We start from the raw sequence: 15,880 nt of genomic DNA, 5'->3' as shown, positions 1-15,880 counted from the left end.
GAGCTAAATTTCTATTTAATCTAGATTTTTTATTTTAGATCTAGCCGTCTAGTCTAGTGATAACTAATATGGTGTTTTAATTTAAATTTTGCATACGATTTTAGTGTGGTAGATCTTAATTTCTAGATAGATAGCCTATCTAATTAAATAATTATTAATAATTTAATTAGGCTATCTAGAATCTAGCTACTCTTCTACACCAGGGCTACACCAGGAAAGAAAAAAAATAGATCTTAACTTAATAACTAGATCCTAGAATCTAGACTGTAGATCTAGATTAGATATTAATTAAAAATTAAGCTAACTGTTAAACACTGTAAACAGCTAAACTTTGCAGTCTGCTAAACGAGGTAGCAATCTAACTAAGGTTTTAAATCTAGTCACCCAGTTTCACTTTCAAGCCAGGTCTACTGACTTGACTCAGAGTACAGACTGTAGTATGGTGTACTGTACCCTTTGCCTTTAGTTTAGTAATTTTAAATTTAGTTAGTTTAGTAAAGTTTAGTTGTTTGAGAGTTTACTTAGTAAGACTTAGTTTAGTAAAGGTTAGTTAGACTTACTCATCTGTGTAGATAGTAGATAGTGTAGAATCTAGTTAGGCCCTATTTAATAGTATTTATATTCTTAATTTCTTAATTTAGTACTTTAGTATAAAGTACAAAATGTACAAGGCCCTAGGCCTAGTAATTGCTAATTAAATTAATAAATTTGTTTAGAGTTAATTAGTAATTAGTAAGTGTGGCTACTGAGATTCTACTCTACCTCAATCTGCAGTGTGTCTGTTAAAAGAGTAAATAAGAGTAGAGTCTGAGTAAGACTGTAATACTGAGCTGAAGTAAGTAAAGTAGCCTCCATTGTAGTAGAGCTTTATAATATTCTTTATGTTATGTCTGTGTAATTTGTAGTCAACTGTAGTTTAATACCCCTGTTTACACTTGTGGCATGTTTGATTAGTAGCGCTGTTTACACTTGTGACATTTATGATTAAATTAGTAGTTGATTTCTATGCATAATAATAATATAGAATACACTACAAAGCATACATGTCTAGGAAAAACACTATCACCATGACATGGTGGAAAAGCTTAAATTTGTAAATTAGCATTATTATTTTAAGGCCTAAAATGTAAATCTATTTTTATACCACAGATGAGATTATAATAAAAATCCTTAAAATGGATCTTCAAGAACTTACCAAGCTTTTGAAAACACTATTAGCCCACATTCTTGTTTCTGTAAGTTGGACAGATCACTTTTAAAATTATATGTTTTAGCATTAGTGCTGCATTAACCCTGTTAGATTAATGTTACAACTATAAGAACGAGCTGACCCGTGACATAGCATACGCCACTATTTAGTTGATTTATTTTCTACTTATCAACAATTCATAATATGTGAATTCAACACTACCCTACCCCCTGCCTGCCCCACTCCCCCACCCCCACCCCTCCCCGCCCAGTAAAAGCAGCCATTTACAGATGACAATGAAAATACCAAGCAGAACTTATCTCCCCTTAGTTTCAAATCGTTTAAAAACTAAATTACCTGCCACTAATAGCCGTCACTTATCCGAACCGGCTCTACTGTTGTAAACATTCGGGGTGAACCATAGCTCACCTGACAGGTGGGGATGAGGGTGGTAGCGATATGCCTGGAGAGCGGGGGAGTAACAGCTAAGCTGCGTGGTGTCTTGTATGGTCCCCATACAGAGAATTATATATATATAGATAGAGCTTTGTGTTGTAGGAATATTTTAAATCTATTGTTAAAGGTTAGTGTTGCTTTTGCTAGTTTTAAGAAAAGTTTGTTTTTAATATATAAAATTTGCTTAGAAACAGTCTTCTTTTGTAATTTCTGCTTTTCTTTAAACAGATTCCAGAGGAGAAGGATCTAGTCTTAGATGGAGATTTAACAAAATCTTTAGATCGAGTTGCTGGACATTCATTTTTGAAGGTGATTATTTAACTTGGAGGTATTGTTCTTGAAAAAGAAACTATTATAGCTTTTTGTGAAACTTAAAGATTTCACATGAGTAGTTGGCTCAATCAACTGACCATGCTGACCTACATTTTTAAACATCAAAGCTTTAAACCGTAATCTTTAATAACTTACGGGTCATAAGAAACACATTTGACCATCTTGGTCGTCTAGGCTTTGATGGTTGATACTTGATAATGAAAAGTTGTTCAATAGAATAATAATTTTTATGCTTAATATCAATGTATAATCTGAGGCTATTATTATTAAATATTTCTGTGCTTCATTTTTATGTTTATTTTTTTAAACAGATTAATTAAATACATCTATATTTTTAATCTCTGAAGGAACATGGGGTCAGCAAAATATATAAGTTGGACCCAGAAAGAAAATCTTTACCTGGATGTGGGAAGTATGTTTTATCATTTCTGTTGTAGCTCAAGAACTTGGGTAATCTTTGTCTACTCAAGTTTTTTCTAAAAAAAATAGGTACATTTAAAAATATCAACAAAAGAATGCCAGGTTTTAATTGAATATATCAAGTTGAATATGATATTTTAACAATAGAAATTAGCAAGCAAAAATAATAAGCTATATTTTATTTGTTAGCAATAATCAGTTGACAATAAATGCCCTTTTAAAAATTGTCTTTAAAAGGGCTTTGTAATTATTTTTGAAATTTCGTTTTTACTATTGTATTTTATACTAACAATACTTTTTTTTTTACTATAGACGATTGTATCTTGTCCGGCCACGAATGCTTACAATGAAATATATTGCTGATCATATCAATACAGAAATAAGTGAAGGTCATAAGAGGTCATATAAAATTATTTTTGTCCCACGAAAGGTATAAAAATCTATTAGTTTAAAAGTTAAGTATTATTAAATTCAATTATAAAAAGTTTGACTGAAGTTTTAAATGGAAAAATATTTTGTACAATTTTAAATGTTTTAAAATTAATAAGTAGAAAATATGATACCTTATTCCATCTTGTAAGTAGTGGTTGAAAGTATCTTTTGTTTTTTTTTTATTATTAAGAAATATGATTTTGGTAACTTTTTATTCTCTACAGATTCATGTTTGTGAGTCAATATTGGAGAGTGAAGGTGTACTTGGGCATGTAACATTTGACGAATTTCCTTTAGAGTTGTTTCCCTTAGACACTGACTTGCTTTCTCTTGAATTTCCAGAGTTTTTTACTTCATTTTACCTGGTTAGTTGTGTATTTTTAAAAAGTGTATATAACACTGTTTTATTTCCTGCTTAAATATGTGTGTGGGTGTTCTTATAGATATGATTCTATTGACAGGATAACGACACCACCTGGCTACACACCATATCATCATCTCTTGTAAATCTTCAAAGACTTTTTGGCAAGATTCCAAATGTTTATGCTATTGGAAAAGGATCTAGGGTAACATTTAAATAGCAACTTAGATTTTGTAAAAAAAATTACTGTGGTGTGAACATCTGCTAAAACTTAGTTAAAAATAATTACCTTCTCTTTTCATTTTTAATAAAATGTTGCTTTTTAAATGCTAGGTGTTGTTTCTTGTTTTAATTGCCAAATTAACTAAACTCGCAGATTGCAATGAAACTCTAAACATTGTTTTGTTTTGTTCATTAAGGAACTTCATTTCACATTTTTCAATAGCACTTGACACTTTGAATTGACAGATGGTGTATGATTTAATGCAGACAATGTTTGAACCCCATGTAGAACATAAAGATTCCAAATTTCACATAGGTCAACTCTTTATTGTTGACAGAGGTAATTGTGTTTACTTCTAGATCTATGATAAACTGTTAGTTTTACTTTAGGAAGTTTTGTATAACAGCATATGAACTATCAATTTGCCTACTAAGTTGTATTGATGTTTGATTTCCAGATATTGACTATGTGTCACCTCTTTGTTCTCCAATGACCTATGAAGCTTTATTGGATGAAACTTTTGGCATTGAATGCTGTTAGTTTTATATTTATTCTTATTCCTTAATTACACCAAACTTGCTGTTAAAATTTTATGTTACAGAATTAATTAGTTGCTTAAAAAAAATCCCTTTTGTTATTTTTTTGTTACTAAATATGTTAGTTTCAGCATTTAATTGTTTTCTGTGAATTTGCTAATTATTACTCTTATATTTGCTAGCTATGATGAACTTTACCACTGATAAAGATAAGAAAGAGACTATGCTGTTACTTACAAGTAAAGATGATGTAAGAACAAGCTTCTCTTTGCTCTTGTATTGCCTTTCAACATTGAATACATAATTGGCTGTTTATCTTAGACTAACAAGTTTCCTAACTATTAATTTTTATATTTGTTTAATGAATCACTTAAAATGAAAATTTTAAATAGTTATTAACAGTTATTGTGTTGAAAGTTTATAGGTCTTAAAAATTATTCCTTAGAATATTTTGTTCTAGTTTTCACTAAAACAAACTTTATCTTTGACTGGTGCTCACCAAAAAAAAAAAACTTTACTCATAATTTCAGATTTACAGCCAAATAAGAGACCGCCATTTCTCTCATGTGTTTGCCTATCTCAGTGGAAAAGCCAAAGAGCTGCAGGCTTTGTACAGTGTAAGCAGTGATACAACTGTGTTGTATTTTTATAGTGTAAAGCATTACTAAAGATGATTTTATGAAGGTGTTTTATATTTTTTTTTTTCAGAAGAAGGACAGTCTTGCAACTGTTGGAGACATGAAGAATTATGTTGCCAATGAGCTGCGTGTGCTGAAGCACCAACAGAAGATTTTAGAACTACGTAAGTCTGAAATCTTTTCAAGCAATAAACAGTTGATTTAAGCTAAAGATGTCAATGGAAGTCATAGACTACTTATGGTTTCAAAACTTCATATATTTGTTTCAAGCCAAATATATTTATTTCCTATAAATTGAATATTGGCTATGCTATATGAAATTTTTTTCAAACAATTTAACCTAAGTAGGAAACAGTTGTCTAAAATTATTGTTATAAAGATTTGAACAGAATTCTTAAACTACTTACATCTTTTAAAAAACTTTCATTTCTTTCTTTCTAGCCAAATGTATTTATTTCCTGCAGATTGTATACTGGTATAAATTTTTTGTTGTAGATATTAGTGCATGTGAAACAGTAATGAAAACAAAAGGAAAGTATGATTTTGAAGAGTTTATCCGAACTGAACAAAGTAAGTTAACTTAATCAATTACGAAAATAATACCAAAGACTGCATTTTGACATTTTAAATGTTTGTAGGTGTTGTAATTTTAATGTCAAGGTTATTTTTATGGTTAAAATATATTTATCTGAATATTTATGAAGTAATGAAAGGTTCTGTTAAAGATTTTTATCTAATATAGATGAATAAAACAGAGGCAAGCATGCATTTTTATACTTTTAAAAACTCTCTTAGATTTGTTGGAAGGTTCAGACACAAGGTTAAGCATGACTTACATTGAAGAATGTATACACAAGCAGGTAAGAAGCATGATGGTATATGACAACTTCTGCATGCAAGATAGTTCTTTTATTATTTTTGTTCAAGTGAACCTATCCCTCAAAGTATAATTTCAGTTTTAGATCTACTTATCAACAGCTGTATTTTACTAGGCCATTATGTTTAGTTACAATGTGATTTTTGTTTTATTTTCCAGCTATCCCTAATACTTACGTTAAGACTCCTGTGTCTGTTGTCCCTTACGCAAGAAGGACTCAGCATCAAGGACTACAAATCATTCAAAACTCAGTTTCTACATGTAAGATCTAGATAAATTGTTTCCTCTTGTTAGATCTTGACACAAAGTTTCCTCATGTAAAATCTAGATACAAAATTTCCTCATGTTTGATCAAGATAAAAAGTATATAAAGTGTCTTTGTCTTCTTGTAAAATCTTGATATAGAATATCAAGTTTTTGCATGTAAGATCTTGATAGAACTTTTAATCATCCCTGAGTAAAATAACAGGAAAGTGATACTATTACTAGACTAGGTTAAACTACTTAGCTGTATTTTTCTTTTTAGAGCCATGGCTTTGAACATGCTGTGACATTTTTCAACCTGAAAAAACTGGGTTTACTCACTGAACAAGAAACAGCACAAACAAAATTTGCAGCTAGAAAATCAAATTTCAAATTTTTTAACCGCAAATTTGGCCTTGTTCCTAAATTGACAGAGGAGATGGACCTAAAAAATCCAAGCGATGTTTCTTACATTTTTAGTGGGGCTTACACGCCTTTACCGTGTAAGATTGTAGAGCAGGTAAAACATGGGATGTTTGATCATTTAAATATTATTAGTTTTATCAAATTTAACTTTTCACTATTGTTTTATTAAACGAAATTAAAGTTTGAAATAAAGTGTAAATCAAAGTTCAGATAAAGTATAATTATTCTTCAAAACTAGCTAAAAGCTTTGGAGTGGTTAAGTTAAACTGGAAATAAATGTAACAATTATACATATATTTTTTTGGAGAAAAATACCAATTTTATTTCATTATAATTAATAAAATGTCATCAAATTTCAGATTTTAACAAGAGATACTTTAATAGGGCTTGAAGATGTTGGTAGAATGTGTGGAGGATTACATTCTGACATTAAAGTAAAACACAGGAGTTTAGGTTGGTCATGTGTAGTTGTTTTAACTTTATGACTTCATTTATTAATGGATCACAGTTAGTTACTAAAATGCCAGTGCTATGGAAAATAAAATAATTTCTAATAAATCATTACAACTTAATAAGTTTTTGCATATTAGCAATGGAAGTTTTGTTCACAATTTAAAAAAAAAATTAACAAAATAGTCTTTGAAGTATCTATTGGGCACCTAAAGTAAAGCTCATCTTTCTCTATTGTAAAGCTTATCTTTCTAGACTGCCCTTCACCTAACTAGCATTAGGCAATCATTTCATCAGTTTGTTATTTCAATTTGAATTTATTTTTTGTTTTAAAATTAATAATTTCTCCTAAGGATATTTTTGTTGTAAATTTAATGTAATTTTTTGTATTGACAGGTAAAGGTGCTCCAGCTGTCACAAACCCAGCAATGAAAGTTATCCTTGTTTACTTTCTTGGTGGCTGCACATTTAGTGAGATTTGTGCACTTAGATTTATTGCAAAATCTCTGGGTAAGCTCATATTATTTGAATGATTCTTCTTTGCAATTTCAGTAGAGCCCTGTTTATGTATGTGTCATTTTTTTTACTTTAAACATCCATATATTTGCAGGTGTGAGAATAATTGTAGCCACAACAGCTATTGTCACAGCCAACAGTCTTCTTGGAGCATTAATAGAAAAATCTCCCAAATAATATTTCTTGCTGTTACTAAGCAATCAGTATTTGAGTGTCAATAGCTTTAGCCTTAACATCAGAAATGTGTAATAAAACCCACTTCAATTTATGTATCAATTTAATACTTTTACATCAAACTCAATATATTATTAAAACATGAGAAATGTTAAAAGTATCTTTATATTACACCAACGCACATAAAAGAATAGCTTTTGTAGCAAATGGTATGTGTCATAATAAGCAAAAATAATTTTGTTAAATATATGTTTAGTATCCTCAAAGATCTTTATTTTTTTTTTATGTTTTATAAATAGAATAAATGAAAATGTTAAGTTTACTACTAGATCATTCACAAATCAAGTCTGAGTAAAACATGTGTTCAGTAACTTACCTACATAAGACAAGTCAACAATACATGTTTGAAATAATATGTAAGCATAGTTAAATAAAAAATACTCTTTGGTTTTGTTGTTCTTGACATTTTCAAATTTTTCAGGAAAATCAAAATGTGGCCAAAGATATGTAGATACCTAGTCTCCATCTTATAAATCATTTTTGTTTCTGCTTAATTTGGAAGCTTATATCTAGTTACTCTTTACATTAGACAAAAGAAAAAGCTGTGTATTTTCATCTTACTTTCAAAGATTAATTTTATCTTTTTTGTTTATTTTGTTTGATCTGAATAACAATACATCAGGGGAAAAAACTAAATTGTCCGATGACTTTTAACTTAATTGATTATAAAATTGATTACAACAATATTCTTTTATAGTTTTTAATACACGTAAAATGTTTTGTACTCTATTACTTTCTTATGCCTTAATGTTTATGATATCTCCCCATATTTTAGATTTTACTTCATCAAATTTTATATTCATAATTTCATGTGCAATAAAAGTTGCTTTATTCATACATCCGTTATTTGTCATATCCTAATTTAGCTTACTTTGCAAATATTTGTAATATTCTGAAATGTTTTTTCTCTGTGTTTGAAAATTTGCATTTGTTGATTCTGTAAGTGTAAGACTGTAATATATAATACAAACATGAATAAATCAAATTAACCTCTTCTTTTATATAATGCTTAAGTTAAGTTATTTCATTTTTTTTAGATTAAACTAATTTAAAAACACATTCCAATAATTTTGTAACTTACGCAAGATTTACTTTTGGGCACATGGATATTTTAATCCTCATTTTCAAAAACAAATATAAACTGTTCTGAGAATACATTAAACTTTTCTTCAGACTAAGAAATGTGATGTTAAAATTCTGAAATAGGTTTTTTACTATGTATTTTTAAAATGTTTACACTTGTTAAAGCTTTGACATGCCCCACCAAAATAAATGTATACATTTATTTTAAAAATGTTTGAAAATCCAATAAAATCAATTTACCTGTTATTAATCCCAGTGATTAAAATGCAATTGAACATTAATGATCTTTGTTTTTAATTTTAATACTAACTTACTCATTCATCAGAAAATTATTTAACCGGCTGCAATGTTAAATAAATATCAAATAATGAGATATTTTTGTTTACCTTTTTTTTAAATATCAAGCTTGGTTAGAAGCGAAGTACTCAGCAAGATAAAAATATTTGTATATGACTTCAGAGCCTGGCTACAATTTTCAAATTAGGTAAGCTGTGTCCATATGAATGAATGCCTGAGCAACAAGAAACTATTTCTACATGACTCACCTGCCTACAAATAGACATTTACTTGAAATCAGATTACTAATGATACTTTACACAGATTATTCCTTGGTTATATTAAAAATACAAAATTAAGATCTCAAAGATTTTACCATAAGAATACTAAGGTTCATAATACATAATGGAGCTGGCTTTTCTTCTATACCAATGGTTAGATTCAGTGTTATAGTGATTTTTTTTTTATTTCAGGATCATAAATAGGCCCATATATATATATATATATATATATATATATATATATATATATATATATATATATATATATATATATATATATACTAGCTGTATACCCGTCCTCCGCCATGGTAAATCTTTTTAAATGTACCAACTTGGGAACAGAACAAAACTAAACACAACACAAAAGAAAACACAACACAAACACAAAAGAAAACACAAATACAACATAAACACAAAAGAAAAAATAAACGCAAATAAAAACATAGATCTAAATGAAAACACAATGCACACACAAATGCAAAAAAAACACAAAAGAAAAAACAAACATAACACTCATAACATAAACACAAATAGTGACAATATGGGGGAGGGGGAATCAAGAAATATGATGTAGCAGTTATTTCAGAGTTCTTTAGAACAGAACTGATGGAAAAAAATTTAGGTCTAAATTTCATAACAAGTATGAATTATATTATATTTCAATTTTGGGCAGGGAAGAGGTACTTTGTGATGTCTTATGATTATAATTATTTTAGAGGGTTTTTTGTGAAGACTTAAGGCCTATGGCTATCTATTACTATCTATAATAGTCTATATATTGTAGTGGGATTTATATACATTTAGATTCTAAATCTATAGTTAATCGTAAAATCATGCTGCGCTCAGTGGCAATATTTAAGTTTGGTTAGACTCTACAATCTACATTGTTTTCCATTAAAAAAAAATAGAAAAAGAAATAATAGTTCGAAACTAAATTTGGTAATAAGCTTAGCGACATTCATTGTTTATAAATGGCCGCATGAATGAATCATTTAACTAGAGTACTTGTAAACAACAATCGAAAATGAAAAAAAGTCCTACTGGAAAGGAAGGACCAGCTTCTAAACAGGTAACATAGCTGAAATTGTATATCAGGTTTAACTTAAACCATTTTCGACGAACAATCTTCACCAGGCCAGCTAGTAACTGTAAAAATAATGAAACTGTTTCAAAAATCGTACATCACAATCACCGTTTAAAATTTTTTAAAATTATGGCCACGCCCTAGACTGTCACCGTAGTAGAGTACATTATTTTGGATTATATCTAAAAAGAAAGTGATAATCTCTAGATATCTACTTCTTCTTTATTAATATTACATGAAATTTACAGAAATTAATGTGTTGTTTGTCCATTATTTTATATAGTTTTTATTAGGTTGTAGGCTAATTTAGTAATTTTGCATGAGTATGATTATTTCTAATCCTAAAATCAATGTGATGTCAGTGTGTTTAAAACTTTTAAATAAAACATGTTTCTTTTTGTTGTGAATTGTTAATGTTGATTATTTATTTATTATTTAATAGTATTTATTTATATGAAATAAATAATTGGCTCAATAACAATAAAAATAATAGGCCTACTATTATTCTGCATAATAATCACAATAATTAATGGGTTACAGTACTTTTTAAAATGATTTTACCTTCACCCCTCCCCCTTCATCACATATGCTATCACAAAAAGTGAGACCACCCCCTAAAATGAAGTAACACAGCCTACAATCACACTTAAAATTAAGCAATTTAATGTTTTTAAACATCGATTTCTTTTTAAAATATTGACTGTGCTCGGCCAACATAGAGTATATTAATCAATTTATAAAAACAGGTGTCTAAAATGCAAAATAACAACTAAAATTCAGTTTCTAACATTACTTTTTTAAAATGCAAAGTATGAACATCCCCCTCCCCCACACACACCCATTCACAAAATTATGAAACCCTCCATCCACACTAGGAGTGCTATGTAATAATAATAATAAGAATATTTTAATATAAATACGGCCTAGGCTATAGATTAAATATTTTTATTTATAATGTTTAGGGCTATTAAAATGTTTTATAATTCACGTAGATTACTAATATAATTTATAACATAGGAGTGGTCCATAAAAGATATCACATTCCTACAGGAGGTGGGGTGTTTGGACTTTTATGACAAAGTGTGACAATAGAAGAGGAGGGAGTTCAGAAAGTTTGATGACACATTTAGGCAATTTTTATAAATAATGACAGAAACTGAATTTAAGCCACTGTTTTGTATTTTTAAAAGATTATTATGGTAAATTGCAATAACAGCTGTTGAATGTAGGGCCTACTTAGTGTTGACTGAGCTCAGTAAATACTTTAGAAAAAAGAAAAAGCTGTTTTAAAAAAACAAAATTGCAGTTTCAAGGAACTTGTAGTTGATGTGTGATGTTATTTGGTGGGGGGGGGGGGGGGATGACAATGGCAGGGGAGGGGATAAAATCCTTTTAAAAATTGACATTGTTTATGGATGTACTAAACCAATGAACACCTGCAGTGATTTCCTGTTTTTTATTTTATAAAATATTTTTACAGAGAATCTAAACAAAATAAATATAAAGAGTATTTTTGGTAATATCCTAGTATAGTAATATTAATACCAGTATAAGCTACATTTGTTTAACCTTTAAATAGTAGAATATTCCAGCATAAATTTTGTGCTAAAAGAATAGTCTTACAGTAAAAAGCATAAAACAGCCTTCTTCAATAGATGGTAATTGTATGCTTTTGGCACCGGTCACTTAAAAAACATTTATAATTAGGATTAGGAGTTTCCAGTAAAAGATTATTTTTTCTTGATTATTATGAAAAAAATGTATTAGGCTTTGAGATCCCAAGCACGTTTGCATTATTATTTTATATAGGCCATACTAACTATGTAAAAACCACTTATTGGTCTAAGTTGGGGACAACATGATAGCTCAGGAGAGCATGTGATTACTTACTCCAGAAGTCCCAAATTTGAATCCTGGGTAGATGAGGTTCACTATCTGGGAGAGAAAACCCCAAAAGCAAACATAAGGTGTATAACATGTTGACATGTAATACTTAATTGTGTTGGAGGAAATACCATTCAATTAAGAAAAAAGAAGAAGAAGGAGGTTTGAATTTATTGTGTTTTTATAATTCAAGACAGGGACTTCAAGAAAGGCGAGCACATCTTCAGAACAGAAAGCTCACTCTTCAGCTTCTGGTCAAAATGAAGCTTTACAGATCAAGGGGAAGGTTTGTTTTTCTAGAAAACTTGAGATTTTTTCCAACATTTAGCTCTGAACATTTGAAAATTTAAATGATTGTGGTTTTATAGAAACACCAATAGTTATTTAATATGATCTAGGTCAACAGATGCTCTTATAAATTGTGAATTGTAGTATAACTGAATTTACCCAGAAGAAGTTGGTGCAAACCTTAATTAATTATTTACTCTATGTAAAGTCCAAGCCAAGTCAAGGTCAAAGTCAAGCTGTGTCCACCAAAGGTCAACAATCAATGATGCAGAAGCTACAAAATTCTCAACTCCCTATTAAGAAAGTTAATGGAATGTATGTCCCTGAAGGTGGGCCAGTGATGTTTACAGATGGGTTTTAATAATATTTTTTATAGCTGTATACACATTTTAATGAAAATGTTTCATGATCACAAAAGAAATTGTTAAGCATAATAAGAAAATGTATTACATTTGTTGGCTACTCATAATCACAGGTGTATTTAAAATGTTTCTTTAACATCTTAGTTAAATGTTGTTTTTAAAAGAAATAGTATATAAAGCATTTTTTCAAGCTGTTGTTTTTGTTTTGATAGGATACAAGATGAGAGTGATCAAACCTGCTGAAAAGTATGATGTTGTTTCTATGGCTAAAGCAATGAATGATGATTTTGCTCCCAAATTGAAGGAACTTTTTGACACTGAAACTGTTGCAGCAATAGAAGCGCAGAAAACAGGTAATAGAAGAAAATTTTTAATGTGCATTAAAAAAAGATTTCTTGTAGTAATAGGTTAATCATTTAAATAGTATTTTAATACTTGCATTATATAACATTTAAAAAACCTTGTAAGATTATTCTTTTTATACGTGTAAAATAGTTTACAAGAACTGAAAACACTGATTAAGAATTAAAATTTTTTTTTAGCAGTTATGCAATGAACATAAAAATATTATTAAAATAACAAGTTGAAATTGATATTTTAGGAATTTATATTGGATGGAGATGCCCAGAGTTTCAGCATGATTGTCAACGTATATTTTACACATCCAGGTGTTTTTGTGACCACACACTCTCGGAGCATGCGTCTTTCAATGGTAATTTAAATTCTTATTTTAGAGTTGCAGTCTTTGAATGGCAATTTTAAATAAAAGCATTATTCATTCTATTGTAATTTAAACTATTGAATTAATAGTTTTTATTCATATAATAACAGTTTTACAGAAGTTTTACACTATTATTAATTGTCAAGTATTAAAGTAAATAAAGCTTAAATGTTTTAATATTAGAACCAACAGGAAAATGTTTTAATATTTTAATTTACAGTCCTGGTAATTAAGAGAACAAAAATTTATTGTTGTTAACATTTTCATCCAAACTTTACTGGAACTTTATCTTCACAGCTTTGAGTGTCAAAGTGCCTTGTAGAGTTCCAGGATGCACTTGCAAAGCTTACTTGTGGGTACCCAATAGGCCTGAGGATATTGGGGAGTTTTGGTTGCCGAAGAGGCCAGGATTTGATGCAGCTGCATGGAGAGCCAAATGTAAATGTAAACACACACACAACTTTCATGAGCCTAGTAGGCCTCATCGTTGTAAGACAAAAGGTAATTTTATCTGGAGTTAAGTTGTAGATTTCGGTGAAATTTCCTTTCATGAGCTTAGAGGGCCTCATTGTAAAACAAAAGTAATTTTTAACTTTTGTAAATTTTTAAAATTTTCAATATTTAGGCCTACTCTTTTTCATTGTATGATTATATAATGTTATGAGTGCCTTGCTTTTATTTAAGTGATTACTGTTATAAGTGGTAAGTTCATTATGCTTTGATTATGTTGGTTATCACAACTTTTCAGTTAACATATAACAACATTTCCTTTTTGTCTGTTATGTTATGATGTATACTTATACATAGGTAATAAAATATTTTAAAAATATGTAATAGATCTACATGTTTGAAGGTAATCCTTTCATCTCAGGCTGTCCTTGTGGAGGATTTTACTCAGACTTTTTGTGCGCTGCCTGTGATAGACACTGGGAAGATCATCAGACATTTTTTGATTCTGAGCAATCTCGGAGAGAGCAGGGCTTGCCTGTGGGTCAGTCCTATTCCATTAATTATGCAATCTTTAATTAATTAGCTAATATTTAGTCTGTAAAATTATTAACGCTGTTGAATATTAAATCGAGTACAAATATTTTAATAATCCACAGACATTTGCATGGTGGCATTTTTTAAAAAAAAAGACCTCTAAAACCAGAATAGAAAATATTTACAGTAACAGTAATAATCAATATAGAAATATTAATTCTATTCTTTTTAATTAATGTAGGAACAGACTGGCTTCCCTTTGCTGAGATGCCAGACCTGCGCAACATTGCTTTATCTGGTAATGATCAGGATGACAGTCGCTACCTGGAGCTCAAGCAGTTTGATGCCATTCCACCAAATGCAGTCACAGGCAACAACCAGCTGGTGCAGATAAAGGGAGGCAAATACCCAGGTCCTAGTGGTGCTAGTGGGGGCGCTAGTGGTGCAAGAGGTGGCGCTAGCGGTTTCAGACCTACATATGATTAATGAACAAACTTGATTGGAATTTGTCTTTTAATTTGATCTTCGTTTGATCAGTATGATAATGAATATGCACTCTCTATGAATTGTTGAATATGTAAAGTACTGATCAGAGAATATTCTAAACATTTGTAATGTCTTTCTTTTATTGAAAATTATGTGATGTGTTATGGATGGCCAAAATTCAATTAGAATTATCTATCTTTGCAGTGTACAGCTTCATTTAAAAGTAGTATATATAAATATATTTTAATAGTTGGCTTAAAATAAGGCCTATAGTAAAATAATGTTGTTAAACTTTTGATACAACAGGGAATTATGTTAAAATGTACAGCAAAGTGTCCTGTAAGTTGCACATGATTATATTAATACACACCAATCAGTCAAGCAAGAAGTTCATGTTGTAGCCAGTGTCCTTTAGGTTACATGTCACTTGTGGTAGTTAACATGTTGTCTGGCCAGTTATTAATATTCCTTAAACTTAAGTAAGCCTACAAGAAAGAACTGATACCACATACCATCTAGTTGGCTTACTTTGGTAAATTAGTTAAATAATTTTAAAATTGTTAAATAGGTAAACAACATATTTTCTTGCATTTCAATCAGGGATTTGATTTTAACTTTTTAGTTTATATTTATATGTACTTACATTTATATATACATACACAATATGTTGGTAGGCCTGCTATTTTTTCACATTTAAAGTGACATCTGCAGTTTTGATTTCTGAAAAGCCATTTATGGTGAAATTGTATATAACATTTTACAAATTCATTTTTTAAAAACCATACTTATATTATCTGATTTTATTACTGGAAGAAAATTGTTCTTTACAAACACACTTTTATTAAATGTGTTAAATTATTATAAAACACGAGAAGTTCTAAAACTTCGCAAACCTTATGTTCATACAAAACATTTTAAATAAACGCTATTTATCTGTATTTGACTATTTTTAATTTTTACATTTGTTCTTATTGTATTGTAGTTATTCAGTAGTAATGTAAAATATTTATGATAGTAATGTATATAAAATCTATTTTGTATATTCCATAATAGTAAAATACATTTAAGCTTTTAAGAGTATTGGTTTTTTAATTTTA

General features: G+C 29.3%; 2 protein-coding genes across 4 annotated transcripts; both read left to right on the top strand.

The window, feature by feature from the left end:
- LOC131937801 (vacuolar protein sorting-associated protein 33B) lies at positions 1 to 8,752 on the top strand. 3 transcript variants are annotated; one of them, XM_059295445.1, is made up of 19 exons: positions 1 to 108; positions 1,150 to 1,235; positions 1,874 to 1,954; positions 2,326 to 2,390; positions 2,711 to 2,828; positions 3,055 to 3,195; positions 3,292 to 3,396; positions 3,660 to 3,753; positions 3,872 to 3,949; positions 4,133 to 4,200; positions 4,481 to 4,567; positions 4,659 to 4,752; positions 5,084 to 5,158; positions 5,384 to 5,448; positions 5,625 to 5,726; positions 5,992 to 6,228; positions 6,494 to 6,587; positions 6,981 to 7,094; positions 7,195 to 8,752. In XM_059295445.1, the coding sequence occupies exons 2-19, from the start codon at positions 1,176 to 1,178 to the stop codon at positions 7,275 to 7,277; spliced, it is 1,761 nt and encodes a 586-aa protein (XP_059151428.1). In that variant the 5' UTR covers positions 1 to 108; positions 1,150 to 1,175; the 3' UTR covers positions 7,278 to 8,752. The 3 variants fall into 3 exon arrangements, with proteins under 3 accessions (XP_059151428.1, XP_059151429.1, XP_059151430.1); XM_059295446.1 differs by lacking the exon at positions 1 to 108 and adding an exon at positions 278 to 350; XM_059295447.1 differs by lacking the exon at positions 1 to 108 and adding an exon at positions 765 to 835.
- A 1,185-nt stretch (positions 8,753 to 9,937) lies between these two features.
- LOC131937769 (protein FAM221B) lies at positions 9,938 to 15,746 on the top strand. The gene is made up of 8 exons (XM_059295405.1): positions 9,938 to 10,043; positions 12,136 to 12,228; positions 12,439 to 12,559; positions 12,805 to 12,945; positions 13,194 to 13,304; positions 13,611 to 13,814; positions 14,185 to 14,304; positions 14,539 to 15,746. The coding sequence occupies exons 1-8, from the start codon at positions 9,999 to 10,001 to the stop codon at positions 14,781 to 14,783; spliced, it is 1,080 nt and encodes a 359-aa protein (XP_059151388.1). The 5' UTR covers positions 9,938 to 9,998; the 3' UTR covers positions 14,784 to 15,746.
- The last annotated feature ends 134 nt before the right edge of the window (positions 15,747 to 15,880 follow it).

This window comes from Physella acuta, unplaced genomic scaffold (genome assembly GCF_028476545.2).
Source record: "Physella acuta isolate Inbredline_101_S28 unplaced genomic scaffold, ASM2847654v3 ptg000222l, whole genome shotgun sequence".
Taxonomy (NCBI): Eukaryota; Metazoa; Mollusca; class Gastropoda; family Physidae; genus Physella; species Physella acuta.
This window is presented reverse-complemented; position numbering and strand designations above follow the sequence as displayed.

Bases quoted from the DNA above. Each gene is read 5' to 3' on its own strand.
- LOC131937801 (XM_059295445.1), top strand. From the start codon at position 1,176: ATGGATCTTCAAGAACTTACCAAGCTTTTGAAAACACTATTAGCCCAC. The intron at 1,236-1,873 runs GTAAGTTGGACA...TTCTTTAAACAG, and splicing joins TAGCCCACATTCTTGTTTCT to ATTCCAGAGGAGAAGGATCT. The intron at 2,829-3,054 runs GTATAAAAATCT...TATTCTCTACAG, and splicing joins TTATTTTTGTCCCACGAAAG to ATTCATGTTTGTGAGTCAAT.
- LOC131937769 (XM_059295405.1), top strand. From the start codon at position 9,999: ATGAAAAAAAGTCCTACTGGAAAGGAAGGACCAGCTTCTAAACAG. The intron at 12,229-12,438 runs GTTTGTTTTTCT...CTCTATGTAAAG, and splicing joins CTTTACAGATCAAGGGGAAG to TCCAAGCCAAGTCAAGGTCA. The intron at 12,946-13,193 runs GTAATAGAAGAA...TTGATATTTTAG, and splicing joins AATAGAAGCGCAGAAAACAG to GAATTTATATTGGATGGAGA.